This window comes from Musa acuminata, chromosome BXJ2-4 (assembly GCF_036884655.1).
Source record: "Musa acuminata AAA Group cultivar baxijiao chromosome BXJ2-4, Cavendish_Baxijiao_AAA, whole genome shotgun sequence".
NCBI classification, from domain to species: Eukaryota; Viridiplantae; Streptophyta; class Magnoliopsida; order Zingiberales; family Musaceae; genus Musa; species Musa acuminata.
In genome coordinates, this window is record NC_088341.1 from 36,919,164 (window position 1) to 36,942,082 (window position 22,919).

A 22,919-nucleotide genomic window follows, 5' to 3' on the forward strand; every position below is an offset into this window, starting at 1 on the left:
CCGGCTATAACCGGTTACCTCGAAACCTACGTGTCACCATCTTACCGTCCTCTTGTCTTGTTGATAATCTCAAGGCTGCGGTGTGATGCCTCTGATCGGACCTGACACGCCGCGCACGATGATTGGTCGAGGCCTAGATATCTAAACTGGAGGGTGGCAACTGCAAACCGCCGACTCACACTCCTGTCGCCACGCACCCGTAACGTCACCACTCTGGACCACTTAGGTGGGTCCCACCTAAGCCATGGCAATTGGAGGTACAAAATTTGGTGTCGTATTCAAGTAAAATGTCATGCACGTGCGTGACCTATTCTTAAATAGCATTTCCCGAGCTCCGAAACGTTATCTCCTGACGTAATACTCGTGGTACCCACTTCTACTTACCGTAAAATGTCATGGTGGGCCCCACGTTCTATTACCAATTATCTGGCAGGTACATTTGTGGGTTACGAAACGGATAGATAAACTAGTTTCATTACATTACATCTGCTCTGATTTTATCCTAAAATTTATTGTTGTTTAAAAGCCTAATTATTTATTTAGGCACCGACTTCGATAGTTAATTCATGGATGCTTCTTTCTTGGCAAGCAAGTTTAGGTCCATTAGAAGGTTGTTCTTTTCCATTAGAAGCTTACCATTCTTGGATTACAGTGGTGTATTCTTTTTTGAATAAATATTTTTTAATTTTATTGTGAATGATAATAAGACTATAAACCTAATAATCGATATTAATCAATGGACCTTAGGATATGACCGGTGGAACAGAAACATATGACGAATATAATAAATATTATAGGAACGTTACTTACCTTTAAATTCAATTTCGAATTGATCAAGGGGGATCCAAACCCGATTTGAACGGATCAAATAGATACAGATTTCGGAACTCGATGCAATGGCATCCTTATCGGGCTTACCTGACTCGACAACACGGGTTTGGATCGATCCCCGATGATTGATCCAACAAGTCGGCGTCTCATGTAACGGATCCTTCATGATATTATGCGGGTTCGGACCCTATATGGATCCGGACACGATACTGATGCGGCTTAGGACGTATCGAATGGTCCTCTCACTCGTCGGCCCATCGACTGGTCGGCTAGCGTCGCAGCAAAGAAGCGACTTCCCGACCCCTCCCTCCCGGCGATGGCGCCGACGGCGGGAATCGGGGTCACTGTCCTCCGGCGCTTGCCCGGGGCGTTCCACGGGCATCGACTGCCCCAGCGCGAGGTGAGATTTTTGCTCCATTGATGCTTCTTGTTGATCCACTGGTTTAGGGTTTGAAGTTGGATTTGTAACACAAGGCAGCAATGCTAAAGTTGGCATGGTAACAGAGCAGACAACCATTGCCTAATCTAAATCAAGTGTATGCCTCATGTCACTCGCACAATGAAGCTTGCCACTATTAGATTACCTTGTTGATATACTTGAGATTTTTTGCATAGTCCAAAATATGGTGTTCGATGTATACTTAGTGATGTTAAAACTCCTCGTCAGTGTAGGTTCTAGGATGGATGACATTTAGATTTTACAGCATAGGGTTGAATGCCTTCAGTGAACCTGAATAATTTCTCGATGCTGATTCTACATGATACTGGGGGAGAACACTCTGATGCCAAATTAGAAATTCAAAAATCAACAACAAAGTACAAATCAGAAAAGTTGGCACAAGATTTATGTAATTCAACGCTCCTTACCTATACCCATGGAGTAAATCAAAAAATTCATCACATGAAACCAAGTTCAAGTTCATTTGAGTTAATCCCATATCAGACACAAATCTCCTTATACACATGAATCAAAAGTGTCTTCTCACACCTACCAATACCTGGAGAAACATAGATATATATAAAATAATATAATCTTAATTTTCAAGATTTTCTCCCTTCACGAAGTGGTCTTTTCATACTTGGATTTCTTATTCTCTAACGGCATTGGCACTAGAAATCCAAAAATACTTAACAACCCCAATATGAATATCAAATAGAAATGTGATATCTTTATTCTTCCATAGTGCTTGAAGTAAGCATGTCAGAGTGCACAGATATGTGAGGTCTTGGAGAGAAGAAAACAAATTCTTATCTCCCATAATAGAACAAAATGAGATTAAAGATGGTTACACCGCAACATGGTACATGAGTTCAATGTCTGGGCTTTGCCTACCTGCTGTCTTCAAGAATAATGTCTGGCTCGCAACACATACTGTGCTAGCCCAGGGCTAGACAATGTGTTTTGCATGCAGTGATGTAGCTCATATATCCTTGATCATGCTTGTATGCTAATTTTTGGTGGCATACGTAGTAAATTTTTTAAGGCAAATTGAAAAGCAATATATTTCAAATGCTTGCAATGTTATAATCTGAACCCTGCATTCTCAGAAATAGCATTCTGGTCCCCAAATATTTTAGTGTGTTTATGGTGGTATATCACAATGACCGACATGGTTTTATTACACCCAGGGGTCTGATGAGTTCCTGAGAGGCAAAGTAAGATAAGATTGAGAGATTCAGGGGACGGGATATATGTGGCTTGCTGATTATGATTAATCTTGACTGCTGATAGTGAATTTTGAGGACAGCTTTCTACCGGAGTCAACATGCATGAAGCTTGCTGCTATTTCAAGTTTAACCAATAATTTCACCGGGGCAGCTGCAGAACTCTTCAATCTATGTTGCATGCATCAAAAATGCAAAAATTACTTTGCAGTTCAGTCCAGTGTGGCATGCTGGAATATTCATGTTCTAGGCTACAACCCGATCCAACCAAAACCCTAATGTGTCTAATCGTTATGGTTGGTCTAAATCTTTATGACGTTCTACGTGGTGGTGGAAAGTGGTAGTGCAGTTATTTTAAGGGATAAAATGTTCTCTCTTTTATGCAGAGTCATTTGTATTGCTGGTTTTAATCTTCAAGAGGCATATTTTTTGGCTGACTTGGTGGCCAACAAAATCTAGCTGTCATTGCATTTTGATGATGTTGACTACAAGTTTTGGTAGGTCATAGGCATTAATTTTAGACTATAGAGACTTTTTTTTTCCAAAATTTGATTGGTTGGCAATTGTGGGCAACCATTTTCTCATTTTCTTAAAGAATGACCTTGCATGTGCACATGGGGACAACGGTTAATTGCATTTATAATGATTTGGTCTATATTTTAAATATTCTCAGGGTTTCCATGAATGCTGGGTTGTTTCTTGATCTTTTTGTTATGACATCGTTTTTTTTCATTAGTGTGATTGCCAGTCTAATCTCAAGAATCTAAACTAGTGTCATGAAGGTTTCAATAGAAGTTGTGTATTAGAGTATTCAAACATCACCTGGAAAGAAAACTGTAACACTACATAATGGAAAAATATTAATTTGAACATGATGATCAGCTTAAAACAAAATTCTTAGTGCAATGAAATAATCTTCTTAAACAAGCTACGGATGGCCAGTAACTTACCAACCAAATTAGAAACTACATCCTTAGTTGTTGTTCAAAGTGCTGATACCATGTCGACATTACATTTATGTATGCTCAGCATATTTGTAATAAACAAACAATTTACACTTAGGAAAGTATAGTTCAGAATTGTCACTGATTGAAGCAATTTGACATGTTTGGGTGATATTTTACTTGTTCTAATCTCTAGAATGATGTCATTATTTAAACTCAAAACTTAGGCCTTTCTCTCTGTTTAAATATTTATTTCCTTACAGTTCATCAATATCTTTTGTCTGACTTAATAAATTACTATGAGATGACTTCAACAATCAAATAGACTCATTTGCTAGTATCCTCTGTGATCAGAAAATGAATTAGCCTATGGACCAACAAATATTCATGCATGTGCTACCTATCTAGCATAAGGACATAATTGTTGTGTTAACTAATCATCATTGTTTTATCTTAGTTGGAATTAGGTAACAGTAACCAACTGTTTTCAATGTTTGTTCTTGTGTATGTTGCTTTGTAATCAAGTATCATTGTAACAGCTAGGTTGTCTCCTTCATTCTCATCAAGAATTCCTCATCACATACCTATGGCATTCAATGAATGTAAGATCAAATTTCCCTTTCGGACAGACATGTCAACCACTACTGCCTTCCACTCAATAGATTCCAGTGTCTAGCTTACACTGATTCAATTGAAACTCCTTGCTGTGATATTAGTATGTGTGTCGGCATCAGATGTAGATGGAACCAATGTGATACACTAACTTTATCAGTTAGTCGGTTCAAGCTATAGTGGATGGCCTCGATAATCTGGACCACTGGCCTACAATTGTGAGTGTGGTCTTCATCCCCAGCAACATCATGCTCCATGGCTTGATTGGAGATGGAGACTGCTCGACAATGTTTGAGATCTCAGCACCCACCCAAATGTGATATTCATATTAGAGGTTCCACATTTGGGTTTCCTGTTCTTTTTCCACCCAAAAATACATGAAACAGCAGTTGATTTTCCTTGGTTTTCTGTTGAAAGAACCTGTAACAAGTAACATTAGCTTTTAGATTTTCATGGAGTGGATTATAGGAGCAAGAGAGTCTATGAATTTGACCCTCCAATAACACATGTTTTATGGGCGCCTCATATAATAGTCCTTTCTTGCTGTGGCTTCATCAGAATAAAAGTTAATGGGGCCAACTAGCAGTAAAGAAAAGATGCATTGTTGTCCTATGTAACCATATTAGTTGTCCTCCATGTGGTGGAAGTAGTAGTAGTAGTAGTACTCTCAGGAATATTAGACCCTTTAATAAAAGGTCACAAGACATCTTAAGATCACCAGTAAAGAATAATACATACTTGCTTTGGGTTTACAAAGAGAAACCAAGCAATATATAAAGGTGAGAAAATATCCCTACAGCTTGTATAACATATAACAATGCATGTCCTAATGTTTGATAAAGCTACAAGTTATTTTAGTGAAACATGAAAGCATACTGCAAATTTATGAGGCTTAATTAGAGGAGTGTGCAGTTCAATTTCATCAAACCTTGATAAATTGTTATCTACAAGTTCTCTACATCTGGTCAATTTATTATACTTGTCTTGTGGATGTCTAGAGTTCCAACTTATCATCAATGTCAATTTTGCTTTATCTCCCTAAGCCTTAGGCTACAATTATAATCCCTTGAACCCTAAAGGTAAATGCACCATATGGGGGATAATCCAAAAACCCATTTGTAATTTGAAGTATTAAAAATAAATGTTTATTATGTTATGGAGGAACAAAATCTGACTTTTGTTTTAGATGAAACCTTGGTGATCTTCATGTGAAATTTAGAAGGACCATCGGTACTAATAATCAAAAGACTGCTATCAATGATTGAAGGCTACTAGGTGTCTCTAATGTATTATTCATTTGGGTTTGTGCAAATATAAATATTAATCGAAGAATATTGTAGTTAAAGTAAACCTTGCACAAGTAGTGGGTGAAGAGTACTCTCTCTGTGTCTTCAATCAGATTATTTGTGTATGATTGAACTGGCTTAATATATAATGAATTGGTATGAATACTGTTCCAAGTTGTTTGTTGAAGACGAAGAAGAAGACGACAACTTTAGGTCACCCATTGCCCCCACTAATTTAAATGGTCATTAATTAAGATGACCTAACTCTACTATTAAATCACTTTCTTCCACCGCAAGAAGGAAGACACGATGTATACCGCATTGTTTGTTTTCCACCACATGAAGAAATACATACATGCATTCGAAACGTGAAGTCTACCTACCTCTCTTCTCCATCACCAGGTTATTATGATGATCTTACTTTTTGAGTAGATGTGTTCGATACATTGTTTTCATAGTACGAATGTACTATGACAGCTTACTGAACTCTTAAGCGGCTGATTATTTTGCAATTGTTTTCTGTTTATTATATATCGTGATTTGTCGTTAAAATCAATCGCGAGGTCGGTACGCGGTCGCCAAATCGGACGGTGTGGGGGGGCCCCACCGTCGGTTTTTATGGTGGTGGACCGTCTCTTTCGGATGGCGTGGTCGAGAGGGAGATTGACGGCTCCGGATGACCCACGTGGCACTGCCAGCGAAGAACCTCCTCCCGCTGTCGGTGGCTGACCTCGGGGCCCGGTTCGCCCCCCGATGGAAAGGAAAAGACCGGACCGGGTTGATCTTTATTTTTCTTTTACCTTGGGCGACGACCGACACGCACGTTACGATGTGGCCACTTTGTTCTTGCTGCCGATGCTTGCGAGCTCATGATGCACCGGTGAGATCAGAGCGCGAATGATGGCTTGTTGTGGCAAAGCAGAACAGGAAGCGTCGGGTCACGCATCGTGAAGTGTTGTTGGATGGAAGCTTCGGGTGTGGTAAGAGTTTGGTGGGTGATTGCTTTCGCTTTCTGTGACCTGTTGCTCTGCTTGGTGGTGCTGGTGGTGGTGGTGGTGGTGAGGTTAAGATTGAAGCCAAGTTAATCTCTCTATCCTCTCCATTCTTTATATATTGGCTTCTTCTTGCTTAGCAATTTTTTTATTGCTGGTAGTCGTCTTCTTTTTCGTGGCTGCTGCTCTTCTGAAGTAGATCTATCCGAGTCCAAAACGTTGCGGAAATCTTTGGCAGAAGCGCAGAGCAGCCGCAATGGATTCTGTTTGCAGTAGCTTTTGATCGCATCGTAGTTTGCGCTGCTGTGCATCTTCCGGGGAGGGTAGCAGAATGCCGTCGAGGACAGGATATGGAGCTGCGAAGCAAGTGGTGGTGGAGGAGAAGGGTGCCGAATGGGAGGTGACTCCCGGCGGAATGGTGGTACAGAAGCGCGATCCCGAGTCCGGGCCACCCGCTGCCGTCGTCCCGACCATCCGTGTCAAGGTCAAGCATGGCTCCGTCTACCACGAGATCTACATCGGCTCTCAGGCCACCTTCGGTAACGATGAGACTCGTGATACCGATGATGATCGCAGTGTTCCGTGTTGCCTTTTCCTTCTTCTCCGGCCTTACAAGCTGATGATGATGGCTTGGCAGGGGAGCTGAAGAAGATGCTGTCGGCGCGTATCGGGATGCATCCGCTCGACCAGAAGCTGATCTACAAGGACAAGGAGCGGGACTCCGCCGCATTCCTCGACACCGCCGGCGTGAAGGACCGGTCGAAGGTAGTGCTGGTGGAGGACCCGACGGCGAAGGCGAAGCGGCTGCTGGAGACGCGCAAGACCGACAAGATGGAGAAGGCAGCCAAGTCCATCTCCGCCATCAGCATGGAGGTCGACAAGCTGGCGTCCAAGGTACTACACACATCTCCACCCGCAACCCCGCAGCAAGAATCTCTCGGCTATGTTGGTGATGCAAGCATGGATTCGCAGGTGTCGGCGTTGGAGGCGATCGTGAACAAAGGCGGGAGAGTGGTGGACCAGGACGTGGTTCGGCTGATCGAGTTGTTGATGAACGAGCTGCTCAAGTTGGACGGCGTCGTCGCCGACGGGGACGTGAAGCAACAGAGGAGATTACAGGTGGACTAAACGTGTTCTTTAGGTGAGCTTCTGCGGTTTGGATCTCAACTGGTGGAAGTAAACGAGCACTTCCGGTGCAGGTTAGGAGGGTCCAGAAGTATGTGGAAACGCTCGATCTGATCAAGATCAAGAATGCAACGCCGAGAGCCAATGGGCATGTCCATCATCCTCAACAGCAGCAGCAACACCAGCAGAGGCAGCAGCCACCGCAATCGGTGGTGGTGACCACCGCGAACTGGGACACATTTGATTCCTTGTTCATGCCATCCACCTCCACGCCGGCCACCACCGCCACCTCCACCGCGTCATCCACCCCCACCACAAGGTTCGACTGGGAGCTGTTCTGATGTCTCCGCCACGAGCAACTCAGCAGAATCAACAGCAGTACGTCCTCGCTCGCTCGCTTGCTCTCCGTCGCTACTATTCTTTTGTGTGCATACCTCCAACTACATAAGAATAAATGGATTCATGTCAATATGTTGTATCAACCATTTCAAGATACATACTCTTTTTATGTCAGAGAATTTTTGTTCACGGTATGTATGTGCAGCATCAAATCTTTTCCTTTTTCCCCTTTTTTTGTTTTCTAAGCTCCAAAAGCTAGCAAGCAAAATGATTGCAGATGCATTGAAGAAATAGAAGTGGCGAGTTAATGGTCTTATTATATGCTCATCATTTGCATTTCTTTATTCGAGCATGGTAAAAGTAAGACTCAAGAACATGAGTTGGCTTTGTCTCGATGCCTTTCTTGCCAATAAAGACCACGAACGATCTGACGTACACTGCAATCACAGTGATCTCATGATCTACAAGTGGTCAAAGCAGGGTCACATGATCTACTGGTTAGATTGAATCTTGCATGGTGCTACTGTTGTTCTCCAGGCTCAACATCGATGGAAACAGCCGTACTCTATGAAAGCTGGTGATGTGATAGATTTCAATGAATCCAAACAACTTTTTTTCTGGAAGACAGCAGGACATGTTTTGTATCCACCTGCGACCGGGTTGAATCCAGTTCAGCCATCAGCCACACCATATCTTGGATGTGAGCTGCTTCCACCCACCTTTTGACCATTTCTTCTCTTTCTTCCGTCTTCTTTTATCCGAGCACTTGAATCATTTCTCTTGTTATGAAGGCATATAATGCAGACTACTGATTTCGTACCAGTTGATATGTCATGGAATTTTTGAACATTCCCCCTATATCGACCACCACCACCACCATCTCTTTTTCATCTTCCAAATGATTGGATTGTGGAAGTTGGCCGAAGAGATCAACAGTAGCAAAAGGTTTTTGTTTCCTGTCGAGAGGTTGTTTATGTGATACAGAAACCAAATCACTAGCCCAGTAAATTAGGTTTATGCTTAAAATATCACTCCTCGAAGACCGTTAACTTGAGCTTAAGTATTTTGGACGTGTGATCATCCGATCTTAATCTTGTTATGCCTCAAATCCACTTGGTTATAGTATGTCATGGGTTGTAAACGATCGATGGACTTGTATCATCAACTTGGGAACAAAAAGTTCTTAAAAGAATCTATCATGAGCTTTCTTGATTCAGGAGTTGAATCAAACAAAACATGAGCTTTCAGCTATATCATTGGAGAAGGCTGTGATATCTGTTCTTCTGTATTGGAAATGATGATTGATGAAACCACCGAAATGTAGTCTAGCCTTTAACAGATGAATAACAAAAGGAAATAGTTTTGGTTGCAGACTACAGCCGCTCCTATCATATTGGACTGATGAACAAAGTAAATTTGGTTCTGTAAATTATGTTAACCAACATTGTTTAGACAAAATAATGATTGACATGAAAATATCCAAGAATGTCATATCATATCTTATGATAGACTTGGATCTGAATCAGGTTTACTTATGATTTGAGTTAAAGTATTCAAAAAATAAAAAGATAACTAATAATAATATTTTAGCCATAAACTTAAAATAGAAACTTAAAACAATTGACAATACTCCGGAGCCCTTGGTACGTTCTTCCCCTTCGTCATTGATACGAACTCTATAGTAATACATGATAAGAGATCATTTGGTATGCTCTTCCCCTTCATTACCAATAAGAACTCTTCAGTGGTACATGATAAGTAATCATTTGATCGATCGATCATTAGTGCAGCTCATATTTACTCAAATTAAGTCAAACAAATTGATTGAGTGGCTACGTAACTTCTTTAATACAAAATCTTATGATAGACTTAGGATCTGAATTAGGTTTACTCTATGATTCGAGTTAAAGTATCGCACAATTCAAAAAATAAAAAGATAAATAATAATAATATTTTGGCCATAAACTCAAAATAGAAACTTAAAACAGATTAACAATACTCCACTAAGTGACTCTAAAGGTTTCTATCTTACCTTCATATCTCCTCCTCCCTCGGTACGCTCTTCCCCTTCATCATTTTGGGCGATAGACGAGTACGATTTTATTTTTTTGAAGCATATGAACTCCAAAAGGAGCCTTTAAGGGTAAGGAAGATATGGCGGACTTATGAACCCATAGGTTCATTAGTGTGGCTCGTAGGTTCACGAGGAATTGTTCATTTTGGACAACGAACATATCTGCACAATTTTATTCTTTCAAAACATGTAAACTTCAATAGACATATTTAAGGGTAAGGAAGATCCAACGAATTTATAAATCTTTAGTTTTTATACTTCCTAATTAACGTGACTCTAAATGATTTTATCAATACAAATAGGACGAATAAGACATGCACATGATCATCTCAAGTGAAACAAACATGTGCACTCATTCCCATGGCCACTTTGTGTCCTATCAACGGCACAAAAAAAGTCAACACCCTTCTTCCCAAAGGCAACAACATCAACCTCCTAAAAGACTTCAAACTTACTCATAGGTTAACCCTAATCATATATATGTAAACCAAAACATAGGGATCGATGCATACATATCTCATGTCCCTATTATAAATGTTGGTCTTGAGATCATGATCTTCGAACTACATCTGGATTGTCTTATTATTTCTATTTTTTACTAACCATGTGCAAAGTACTAATCATGTTTGCTTTCATCAACATCAACATGATATGACCATTATTTCCCTTCACATATCTTCAAACCCCTTCAATGGTTGGTTGCAGTTGTAATTTTGTATTGCTTCGGATAAATATCATCATACCAACTCTTACTAAATCTCATTAATCGTGGCCATCAAGACTTTTATTGTGCACGTCGTTCTTGACGCCATAAATCTTGATTGTTAGTCAACTTTTGACTTTTCTGTTTTAATATTATTAGTCAACCTCTAACTTTTTATACCACACAAGAGATCACATGTCACATGATTAATTAATTATATATATATATATATATATATATATATTTGTTTACCAACTAAAATAAATCTTTATTGTTGTTCGGAAAAAATGTTATTGACATCCTCATCGGTTCGATATGGTCCAGACTTATCATTTACTCAATTAAAGGCAAAAAGATTGTATTCCCAATATGAAAATATGAAGCTTTCAATTTTGATGTATCATACTCCTGAGATATTACTTGCACGAAGACTGAGGTCGAGAGGAGTTTCCTGAACCGATCCTTCCAACGATCAAGTAAGGAATCTGATGTTCCAAAGTATGAGTTCGAATAATTCAAAAGAAACGAGTTACATTTTTATTTTCATATTTAAAATATATTTTTATATTTTTGAATGAAGTTTGCCATAAAGGTTAAGAATGAGGTTTAGAATTGTCCTCCTTATCATAAAAGAAGCAAAGGAAGTTTGTAATTATCTTTCTTGTCAAATTCTAGATGAAAAATGACTTAAATTGACAATCGCATGTCAATTAATGATAAATTTCCTATCAATCACTTATCATTTACTCAATTAATATATAATATTTATAAGAAAAAAAATTAAACTTCATACAACTATTAGATTTTTTTTTTTGAATATTTATATCAATCAAACTCACATAAACTATATTTTGGTAACCTTAAATTATCTTTTGGATGAATTGATTGACAAGTGTAAATCATAACAGCATAACAATGTTACTAAGAGGACAACAATTTCAAAAATGGAAGGAAATATTTGCTAATCAATGTTGGGTTTGCTCAACAAATACCTTATTATGTATCTAAAGATTTCGACTAGTATAATACATTGTCGAAAGAATGAATGTGAGTTATTTTTTTATGTTCAAATTTTTTTATTTTTATCCATGGACATATATTAAAAAATCAAAATATGTAAATATTATTTTATAATTTTTATAATTAATTTTTGATTTTTTTTTATACATCGAGTTATTATCATCGTCCAACAAATTCATACTAATTTTTAATCGTTAAACCTCTCTTAACTTTCAATTCAATAATAATAATAATAATAATAGTGTCGTATTAACCTCTCTTAATCAAAGCATTTAATCTTTCGATTGCACGACTTCCAAAGACAATAAAACCAGCAGACGCCATGGAAAAAAGAGCAACAGAGATTTCACTCGTCTAAAGTTACTCACCTTAATTACCTTTCTTATCATCGGAAACGGACGGGCAAAATCCCGTAGAGTTGTCCAATCACAGAACGGGTAATAAGTCGAGTAAGAAAAGAACTGTAAGGAAACAATTTCCCTCATGAGACGCCGCGCAGATCAACACGCGTCCGTGCGCTTCCCACCCGACTCCCCACGCGGCAACGCTTCCAAAACCGGTCGCCGTTATGGAACGGGAGCCCTCCGCAACCGTTGGATCATCAGTATGAACGGACAAGATCGCACGATAAGACGTGGTGTGTTGTCTCCGTGTTCCCCCCGCGTGGCGTTTCTAGCCGTCCATCTTCCTCGCTGCCCTGATCATAGCCGTTCACACGTATCGGACGATATATAAAGCGCTTTTATTTTGCGGAGAACATAACAGCGAAATATCGTTCCGCGTCGCTATTAATTCTTTCCTTCCCTTCCATAAGAAGCTCGCCTTCCTTAAAAGCAGACGACAGGGGAAGGACGGGAAGAAGAGGAAGCGAGGACGAGACAATAGGAAGAGGAAACCGATCGAGATATAGAGGGAGACATGTCGTGATAACGAGGAGGAGAGGAGAGAGGTTTCCGGATTGGTGTTCGTTTTGTATCACTGTCTCCATCCTTATTTCGGTTGAATCAATAGCGTGATTCTTTTCTTGCCTCCTGCTCTCTCCTTTTAGTGTTTGGGACCATGAGTTAGTTCTTCTGTGGTAAAATCCAATCCATTTGTTTTGTGTGTGTGTTTGAGAGAGAGAGAGAGAGAGAGAGAGAGAGGGATGAAAGGAGAGGGGCAGTCGAGGTCTCTGTTTGGGATACCATTGACAGAGAGGCCCAAATGGCAGCAGTTTCTCTTGTGTTCCTCCGGGTTCTTCTTTGGCTACCTCATCAATGGCATTTGTGAGGTAGTTTACTGCTGTTGCTTTCTGAATTTGTTGTTGCATATGTTAATCATGCACAAAGGATCAAAATTTCGTCTTCTTCCTACATTCACAGTGCGAAAATTCCAATCTTGTTCTTGTTTCTCGCGGTGACTACGCAAAAATTGCACCATGCTTCGCTTTTTGATGCAGTCATGTGAACTTGGAGAGATTCTTTCTTCCTCTATGCTTCCCTTGCCAAACTTTTTCTTGTTTATTCACGAATGTGTGGAAACGTTCGATCTCAGTTTTCTTTTGCGACTTCAAGAGTTTGGTCTTTAGGTATTAGTACATATTCTTCTGAGGGTTTCCTTTGCTGCATGCATGCATGCATTCACCCTGTAATCTTTTCAGCATATCTAATTGTGCTCGATTTCCTCTTTTTTCACTTTTTGTTTCAGGAATATGTGTACAATCGTTTGCAATTCAGGTTATATTCTCAGTGCTTTCTATCTTAATCTACTCTATATGTTGTTCAATCTCTAGTTTTGATCTCAGTAGTGATCATGTTTCTTTGCAGCTACGGCTGGTACTTCACCTTTGTGCAAGGATTTGTGTATCTGGGGCTCATACACCTGCAGGGCTTCACCACAAAGCAGATGGTGAATCCATGGAACACGTATGTTAAACTGTCTGGTGTTCTTATGGGATCACATGGACTGACCAAAGGATCTCTGGCCTTCTTGAACTACCCGGCACAGTTGATGTTTAAATCTACCAAGGTCTGGCTTCACATGTTCTTCTGATCTCCATTAACATCTTCCGGTTTTTCTTGGTTCATGCTGCATTTGTTCTTGAATGTTGCAAACGTCAAATTGATGGTGCATTGTGGTGTTTAATGCTTTCATAGTTTAATTCATACCTCAACTCAGTTGTCAGGTGTCAACATGCATGGAATCCAATTTGTGGTTCTCAAGATACTCACCATGTGCTTACTTCTCAAGTCAATCACTCAAATCTAGATTAGCTCTTTTGAACCATGTGCTAGTTTGCTTCACATGACAGTGTTGCACGTCTGTTCTTTCCTAATGTATTGTGTGATGCATTTTTTATTTTGGGAAAGAAGAGGTTTGCATTCAGGAAACACACTCACCATGGATTCTCTGTGAATTGTGTGGTTTTGGATCCTTCTTGTGCACGTCAGGTGTTGCCAGTGATGATAATGGGAGCCTTCATCCCGGGTCTTCGACGCAAGTACCCATTGCATGAATACATCTCTGCAGTGCTTCTCGTTGTGGGTCTCATCCTCTTCACCTTGGCCGACGCCCAAACATCGCCCAATTTTAGCGTGATAGGTGTGGTCATGGTATCGAGTGCCCTCGTCATGGACTCCTTTGTTGGTAATTTGCAGGAGGCTATATTTACTATGAATCCGGAGACCACTCAGGTAACTCAAGTTCTGTGTCCACCATGTTCCACTAAAGATCTTCTTGGCTCCCATCTGTTGTGGGAACTACATTTCTTATCCTTTCTCACCTGGAACATATGTAAGGCATGATTGATGGTGTCACAGATGGAGATGCTCTTTTGTTCGACTGTCGTGGGGCTACCTTTGTTGATCCCGCCTATGCTTTTGACAGGGGAGCTCTTCACGGCATGGAACTCATGCAAAGAGGTGACACAATTGATCCTTCTTGTCCTTCTTCCCTTGTTTAGTTTAAGAAAATTGCAAATGTAAGTTGTTAACAGTTGAAATCAAGAAAAATCTCATTATATTGCAAGAATCATTATTCAAAGTAAAACATGTTACCATGAGAATTTCTTCTCGGAAGATCCGTTTTGTGAATTTTGCTTAGGCTAATAAATTTGAAGTCTTGAACTGTAAAGCTGCACTCTTTATAAATAATTGTGGCAAAATAGAATTCGCTTGTAATGCTTGTCATCATAATTTCTTCTAAAATATATTACTTGATACTATTTTTTTGTAAACATGTTTCCATCAAATTACTTCCAACAAAACAGAGGTGAAAAGTTGGATTTCAATTAACAGACATTTTTCCATCTTCAAATGTAGCATCTGTATGTGTATGCTGTTCTAGTGTTTGAAGCAATGGCTACCTATGTTGGACAAGTATCGGTGCTGTCGCTCGTTGCGATATTTGGTGCAGCAACCACCGCCTTGGTACGATATCGGATCTCCTATTATGATTTAGCTGGTACAGATTCATGATGCCATAAATAAGAATTGCTTGTTCCTGTTCTTTGTAGGTAACTACAGCGAGGAAGGCAGTCACACTTCTACTATCATATCTGATATTTACAAAACCTTTAACCGAGCAGCATTGCAGCGGGCTTCTGTTGATCGCGATGGGAATTGTTCTGAAGCTGCTTCCAGACTACAAAGATTCAAATCCACAGAAACAAAAGCGGAAACAGCAACACCATGAGGATCACATTGGGCAAGATGAAGAGAGGAATTCATTAGTCTGAAGAACAGTAGATTCTACTAATGTTCCCAATTTGTTTCTAGTGAGAATATGTACACTATGGTGGTGGAGTGCCTGCCTTCCTTTACTGCTGCTCTCTTTGAAATCAATGGCTCGGTTCAACTCAACGTAAACTACACTGCTGGTTGTCTGCATAACCTTGTAGGTACTGTTCTCTAGGTTGACTAAGCTGGAGAGAGTATATTGCCAACATAGATGGCATAATCTTCTCCATGACTCATGGAAAGGAAATAATTCTGTTCATGAAGAATTATATTGAGAGATTGTTTTCATGGTTTGAACCTTACTCATTATTACTTTGGATTTAATAAGTGTTATTGGTTTGATGTCTACATATCAATGTACATAGTCTTAGTCTTCTAACCTCTAAATGTGGTTACGTTATTTCTGTAACAGCAACATACTGATATAAGATTATCTTATGGTCATACCATATGATTTCTCTTCAACCATCATTTACTTGAGAGTTCTAAATCTCATTTTATAATTTTTATAAAATAAAAGAGTCATATTACATCAAACAAAAGTTTAAGATGGGTTATACACATAATGTGTCACAAAATGTTGGTGACCTCTCCAAATAACACCTTTTGTTTCTTTGGTAATAAATGCTCTTCCATCTTCACACAGGTTTACATTCACTATGTAGAGTAGCACCAACAATGTCGAGACTACACCTTAGAGCAACAATAACATAACACTTCTCAACATATTGACAAGAAAGCAACTCAATATTGCCACAAGGGATCCTCACAAAAAATGTTTAGCTGCTTGATAACAATGACATAGCTATCTTCTTCCTTGGCTGAGCAAGAAAAACCTCGTCAAACCACCATTTTTGTTGATGAAAGCCAGCACCTGGCAAGCAACGTTCATATCATGAGAAGCATCAAGCTGGCTAAACAAATTTAGACCAGCCAACACTGGACCAGCAAAGAACCCAAATTTTGGCATATTTTTACCATGTCATCAAGCAAACAGCCTGCACAAAGGAGGTTGATGGTCCCACACAAATCGCCAAATGTGATTCTTACACAAGTGATTTACCACTGATGCATGGAGCAGAACACAGCACATACATTGCGGGGCTCTACTCTACCCACAACAACTTGGACAAAGAGATGAATGTTCATCAAAGGTGCCGGCTTGTGACCATATGCGAGTTATGCTGACAAACACAACATGAAGTAGGATCTCAAACGGGTTCGTCGATTTGAGGTCTGCAGGATGTCAACATACAAGGGAGGACCTAAGGGACGGTGCACTTGAGAGGTGCGTGCATGATGCCCAACGTATGACCGACTCCGAAACCACAAGATCAAGCTGGTCACGCTCACCAAGCCCGATGGTGTGGTTCCTTCTGCTGTGGATGCCAATGGCTCTGGAATTAGTTCCAAGTCCTCTTCTAGCTTCAAGCCCTTTATGATCCAATTCTCTTAAGTCTCGACTAGAGCATGCAGCCGAGTAGGGTAACACAGAGAGCTTCCTCAAGCTTGAGTCTGCACATCACACAGCAGAATGAATGGAAGTTGATCATTTTAAAGAGCACTGAAGACATAAAGAGCAAACTGAAGCAATAGTTACCAGTCTGAGATGCCTTGATCTTTAATTCTTCACTCGTAAAACTGAATGGTTTTTGTTGCTCAGGCATGAAGAAAGCAAAACTTGGCACCACCGGCATTTGTGAGCAGAATCTCATGCCATCCGATTCACAGCCATTCTGGAAAGAGAAGCTGATAGTAGAAGAGAATGGAACATCAACAATAAATGAGGAGCATGATGATCTGCATGTGAATGCAGGCAAAGAATGGTCTTCAACTCTCTGGCAGGGAATGAGGGAACTAGTACTGAAGCTGACATCACGGCTTGCAGACACAAGAGGGGTAGAGAATGAAGAGTTTCCCAGGTCTCCCGGTGTAAAACTGACTTCATGGCATTGCCCGCATGAGACTTCTGGTTGCTGTGTGTGTTCTGTTATCCAGGAATGATCTGCAAAACAAGAAGCCAGCTCAAGACTTGCTAAAACAAGAGACAGGTTAGACACACACAATCATGCAAAAGAAATACGGGTCATGATCTAAGGGACTTCCAGATGGGCTTGTACGATAATTCTAAGACTGCAATACCATATGGAGAACAGAAACACCTAATTAGGAAAAGATAATTGTTAATCATAAAATTTCTGTCTTGTCAGCACTATGCTTGTCATTGGAATTCATAAGCCAAGGGGAAATATACGAGAAGGTTCCAGTGGTTCTAGCCACGTCCATGTATTAGATGCTCAATGGTAACTACAATCAAACAGCACATAAACCATGAAGCAGATACATGTGGCTCTCTTTCTTTTATTTTTTATAAGAATAGATAAGAGATATTTAAGCATAAAATCTGTATGCAAATGCAATAGTGTTGTTCAGATGATATCATTTAAAATTTGTCTGTCAAGTGAATTCTTGCTCAAAGTTTACCTAAAACCTGTTTAGCTGTGAGTCTCTGAGTAGGATCTCTACATAACATTCCTCCAATTAAGTCCTTTGCAGAGTCAGATATGCTTTGCCATGGATCAGATGGAAATCGTAGCTCTGCAGACCTAACTGATTCAAATATCCTTGATTTGGTCTTCCCCCAAAAGGGTGGCATTCCACTAAGAAGAATGTAAAGAATCACTCCAGAACTCCATACATCAGCTGCTTCATTGTATCCCCCAGACAATACCTCTGGTGCAATGTAAAATGGACTTCCAACAGTCCCAGACAAGTTCTGCCCTGTTAATTTATGATGCAATTTGAGAGGCAAATAAAATACATAATGAACAGACTTAATTGTGATAAGAGATAGCGAACAAGAAAATTACCTGGCTTGATATAAGTAGCTAGTCCAAAGTCTGCCAGTTTGATTGGTGAAGATAAAGACTTTGTAGCCAGCAAAATGTTCTCCGGCTTCAGGTCCCTGTGAACCACACCTTTGTCATGGCAGTACATCACGACTTCCATGAGATGCCGGAAGAGAACAGCAGCCTCATGTTCAGAGAAGCAACCATGCTTCTCAAGCCGGTGAAAAAGCTCGCCACCAGCACAGAGCTCCATCACAAGATGCACATAGTCATTATCCTCATATACAGCCTTGAGGTCGACAACGTTGGGGTGGCCTGAGAGCCGTGCCATGACCTCGATCTCAAGCTTGATGCTCCGGATATCCTCAGGCGTGACAAGACGATCCTTGGCAATAGACTTGCAGGCGACCGACTCTCCGGTAAGCATGTCAGAGCAAGCCCTGATAACTCCGAATTGTCCCCAACCCAATTCTTCCAGTAAAACATATCGGTCCTCAAGGTATGATATATGGGGGGTTTCTAGGATGGGATTACTGAGGCCAGGGACCTTGTAGCAGTTGTAAGGTGGATCTCTGCTGTTGCCCTTGGCAACAGCCATAACAAGGAGCTCAAGGCTCCCTCGTGGAAAGTGTTTGCAAGATAAGAAATTGTTACACCTTCGATGTGGCACTGAAAACTACTACACCCACCATCAACACTGCGATAGATCTGAAGATGCAAAGAAGAAAAATCAAATCTTAAGTAAAATACTGCGTATCACAATTTTTTTTCTTAGTAATTAACCTGAATAACCGAGACCAAAGCTCAATTTTACTCATAAAAGTAGAAGAAAAAGGAACAGGTTAAAAGACAAGAGAAATAAGCGGGAAAGAAAACGAAAACTACCAACTTTGGGAAAAGTTCAACGGAAAAATTGCAACTTTTTCACACATTTCACCGTTGCAATCTAGGCTTAATAGCTCAATTTCGACTCCAAGTACAACAAATACAAATGATGGAAGCTTCGAGATCCGGCGGGGGAAGGGAGAAAGACGAAGTTTTTGCAAAAGCAGAGTCCCAGAACCACATTTTTCCCAAAGCCTCCAGCTAGTCGAACCGAAATAAACGACTTAACCTAACCCCAAAGTGAAATCACATCGATCCCAGAAACCCTAGCAGATCACGCCGCCCGACCAACCAAAATCGGCCCGGGAAACCTAGATCAACCGCAGGGCAAGTGCCTAAACAAGGAAATCGCACCGAATAGCGAGGAAAAACAAGAGACCACTTCAGATTCATGGTTCCAACAAAAGAAGCTCCGATACGACATCAAGCAAGACGAAGGAAAGCAATAACGGAGAGGGAAATCGACGGAGAAAGATGACCTCGAACGGTGTAGAGGACAAGGACGAGGGGCCGGGGCGATCCACCAGGGCTCATCAGGGACGCGTCGCCTTCGCCACCGAGAGGAGCGGAAGCCGAGACTCCACGGCTTTTCCGGTGGCGAGAAGTCTATTTGAACTCCTGCTGTGGGAGCGGAATAGGATATATATATATATATATATAGCATCTTACTCCTTATTCTTTAAATTGTTACATTAATATCCTTATAATTATAAAAATAAAATATCTCTATTTATCCTACCATTTTATTAACTAAAATATAAAAATAATAAATAAAAAAATAATATTAACGTTTCAATTGTTATGGATAAAAAGAATAACGATAAAGATAAAGATTACTATGCATCTACGTTGATGTTGATATAGTCGTCGAACGATAAAAAAAACCATCAATATAGATGCTAAGTGGTATTAATTTACATCTCCATCGACGTCAACGTAGTTGTAAAGTGACACCACTCCGTATTTGCATCGATAATTCTTTCGTCGCTCAACAATTACATCGGGTTTAATACAAATACAAAACAACCCTCACCTCTTGTTGCTACTCTTCTCATCAATAAAGCAACATATAGCCCCAAGCGACGCTAATCTCTATCACCACTGGTGCCGTCCTTCACCACTAATTGAAACATTAAAACTATCTTTTTATCTTTTATTTTTATTGATAAAATCAATAATATTAGGATAAATAAATATAGATGTTTTATACTCGTAACTATAGGGATGTTAATATAATTTTTTTAAAAAAAATATAAGAATCGAAATGTTAAATATAGCTAAGGTAATTAGCTTGTATATATATAAGTAGGTGGGGGGAGTTCTTTATTGATTTATATATCATCACCCTTTCTCATTTGTTCTTTCACTTCAATTTTGACATTTTATGTTTATTTTTGGAAGAGATAAAAAAGATTTTTTTCTCATTGTTCTAAAGAATATATATATATATATATATATATATATATATATATATATATATATAATGATTTATTGTAAGATTTGTAGTATGAAGAGATGATCATGATCTCTCATTGAGAGCATTAATTATAACGAATTAAAAGCTTGCGTTGATTGAGATTCCCTAACTACTTTGAGTGCAATGCTCCATTAAGAGCTTCTTGCTGAATCCATTTGCTCCATGGACAGTGATGGGTGATAACAGAGAGATTTTCTCTGATAAAAGAGAGATATCCTCAACTGCATAGCAGATGAGATTTCCTCAACTGCATGAGGAAATCTCTCTGCTCAGTTAAAGAAATATCCTCTTTCACTATGTATAAATAGACTTCACATTATACTACTTGAAGGGTGCCTTTTGCTTTATCCTTATAATTTCATTCTTCATTATCTCATTCTATCATGGTATCAGAGCGGCGTTCTCCTCCTTGAGTCTTTCAACCTCACCCATCAGCTTCACGGCAAGCCATGGAAGCTGTTGCTGCATCATCATCAAACCACCGCAGTCATCCACCTCTCACTTCCCACCTTTCATCGCCGCCAGCGCCCCGTCACTAACCCTCTACTCCAGATCTGCTCTGCTTCCGCGCGCTGGTCCATCGACCAGCTCCTGGCCTTCTTCCTCCAACGCCTCTGCCACCGCTGTCCTCGACTCCGGCAACATTATCCTCACTGCTTCCGAGAGGACCTTCTGGGTGTAGGCCTCCCAGCAGCCAGCATCCTGCTCTGCCTTCGCAGAGACAAACAGCCTTCGGTAACTTTCCACGTTGCTGCCTCGTTGCCAAGATTCCTCACTGCTGATCTATTGCACACAGATCTGCAGCTGTCTTGCACAAAGCTGATCACGCCACTAGCTGCATCACTGCCCAGAGTCCTTCCTATAGAACTGCTGCTGCATAGAAATCTACAGCTTTACACCATCTTGCTTAGGTCTTTTCCTTCAACGAAGACCTTATTCTTTCAACACAGATCTTATTTGCCACCACCTCAGGTGACATTGATCTATACCAACACTTCTTTCTCCCTGCTCCTGTCACTTCTTTTGACAAATTTAGCTTTTATGTTATTTTTGTCGACTATTTTACTAAATACACATGGCTCTATCCTCTTCGTCATAAATCAGAAGTTTCAAAAGTCTTTACCAACTTTAAAAAGCTGGTTGAAAACTTCTTTCAGTCTACAATTAAAACAGTCTACTCTGATGGTGGAGGTGAATTTCAAGCCCTCACATCCTACCTCTCAACCTGTGGCATCCAACACCTTAAGTCACCCCCACACACTCCTCAACTAGTTGGCTCTGCTGAACGTAAACATCAACATATTGTAGAAACTGGTCTCACACTTCTACATCAAGCCTCCATGCCACCAACTTTTTGGTCTGCCGCCTTTCAAACTGCTGTCTACCTTATTAATCGTTTGCTCACTCCAGTTCTTCAATACCAGTCTCCATTTGAAAAACTATTTTCCAAATCCCCAAACATTCAAAAACTCAGAATATTTGGTTGTTTATGTTATCCGTGGCTACGTCCCTATGCCCCACACAAGTTAGCGCCAAGATCTAAAGCTTGCATCTTCATAGGATATTCTCTTGAGCATAATGCCTTTCGGTGCTACGAACCACAATCTCAAAAAGTCTTTATTTCACGACATGTTGTTTTTGTTGAATCTGCCTTTCCATTTCACACCACTCCGACAAATATTCATTCTTGGAGTATACATTCGATCCCCTCAAACGAACCTCCTCCCACACCATCCAGTCCTATTGTTGAAGATCCACACTCTTTTGTTATCCCAGTTCAACAACTCTCCACTCCCCCCATTCCTTCTCCCCTTCCTTCTTCACAAGTCTCCCCTACCACTGAAGTCGTCTCCTCAGAAACACAACAACTTTCTTTACCTAGTGCCATCGATGTATCTCAACCTCTCTTGCATCCTGTCGATGTCTCTCCACCATTCTTACCAATAACACAACCTGCAGTTCCTAGCCATCCAATGACAACACGCTCAAAAAGTGGTATCTTTAAACCACGTCAGGTTCTCGACCTCCATACTATCACCAATTCTTCTCTTGAGACTAGTGAACCCACCACAATTACTCAAGCATAAAAATCTTCACATTGGCGTCAAGCTATGTGTGAAGAATATGATGCTCTTCTACATAACTCCACATGGACTCTTGTACCTTCTCATCCTGCACAAAATATCATCGGGTGTAAATGGGTATTCCGAATTAAGCGAAACCCCGACGGGTCCGTTGCTCGATATAAAGCACGATTAGTAGCCAAAGGGTTTCATCAACGACCTGGAGTTGATTTTACAGAGACTTTTAGTCCTGTAGTTAAACCCACAACAATTCGGCTTATTCTAAGTTTGGCCATCTCCAGAGGTTGGAACTTACGACAACTGGACGTTAACAATGC

General features: G+C 40.2%; 3 protein-coding genes and 1 long non-coding RNA gene across 4 annotated transcripts; 3 read left to right on the plus strand and 1 right to left on the minus strand.

The window, feature by feature from the left end:
* The first annotated feature begins 989 nt into the window (after positions 1–989).
* Positions 990–2,930, plus strand: LOC135610640 (uncharacterized). The gene is made up of 2 exons (XR_010486266.1): positions 990–1,231; positions 2,461–2,930. It is a non-coding gene; the product is annotated as an uncharacterized LOC135610640 (long non-coding RNA).
* Positions 2,931–6,153: 3,223 nt separating this feature from the next.
* Positions 6,154–7,983, plus strand: LOC135610639 (BAG family molecular chaperone regulator 1-like). The gene is made up of 4 exons (XM_065105414.1): positions 6,154–6,869; positions 6,968–7,224; positions 7,303–7,449; positions 7,530–7,983. The coding sequence occupies exons 1-4, from the start codon at positions 6,662–6,664 to the stop codon at positions 7,794–7,796; spliced, it is 879 nt and encodes a 292-aa protein (XP_064961486.1). The 5' UTR covers positions 6,154–6,661; the 3' UTR covers positions 7,797–7,983.
* Positions 7,984–12,584: 4,601 nt separating this feature from the next.
* Positions 12,585–15,655, plus strand: LOC135610641 (UDP-galactose/UDP-glucose transporter 4-like). The gene is made up of 7 exons (XM_065105415.1): positions 12,585–12,861; positions 13,278–13,306; positions 13,397–13,598; positions 14,021–14,263; positions 14,390–14,491; positions 14,891–14,998; positions 15,085–15,655. The coding sequence occupies exons 1-7, from the start codon at positions 12,736–12,738 to the stop codon at positions 15,304–15,306; spliced, it is 1,032 nt and encodes a 343-aa protein (XP_064961487.1). The 5' UTR covers positions 12,585–12,735; the 3' UTR covers positions 15,307–15,655.
* A 604-nt stretch (positions 15,656–16,259) lies between these two features.
* Positions 16,260–19,662, minus strand: LOC135610642 (calcium-dependent protein kinase 26-like). Its single transcript, XM_065105416.1, has 5 exons — positions 19,521–19,662; positions 18,178–18,864; positions 17,792–18,088; positions 16,908–17,312; positions 16,260–16,822 (listed from the first exon to the last, which is right to left on the minus strand). The coding sequence occupies exons 2-5, from the start codon at positions 18,752–18,754 to the stop codon at positions 16,554–16,556; spliced, it is 1,548 nt and encodes a 515-aa protein (XP_064961488.1). The 5' UTR covers positions 18,755–18,864; positions 19,521–19,662; the 3' UTR covers positions 16,260–16,553.
* Between the last annotated feature and the right edge of the window lie 3,257 nt (positions 19,663–22,919).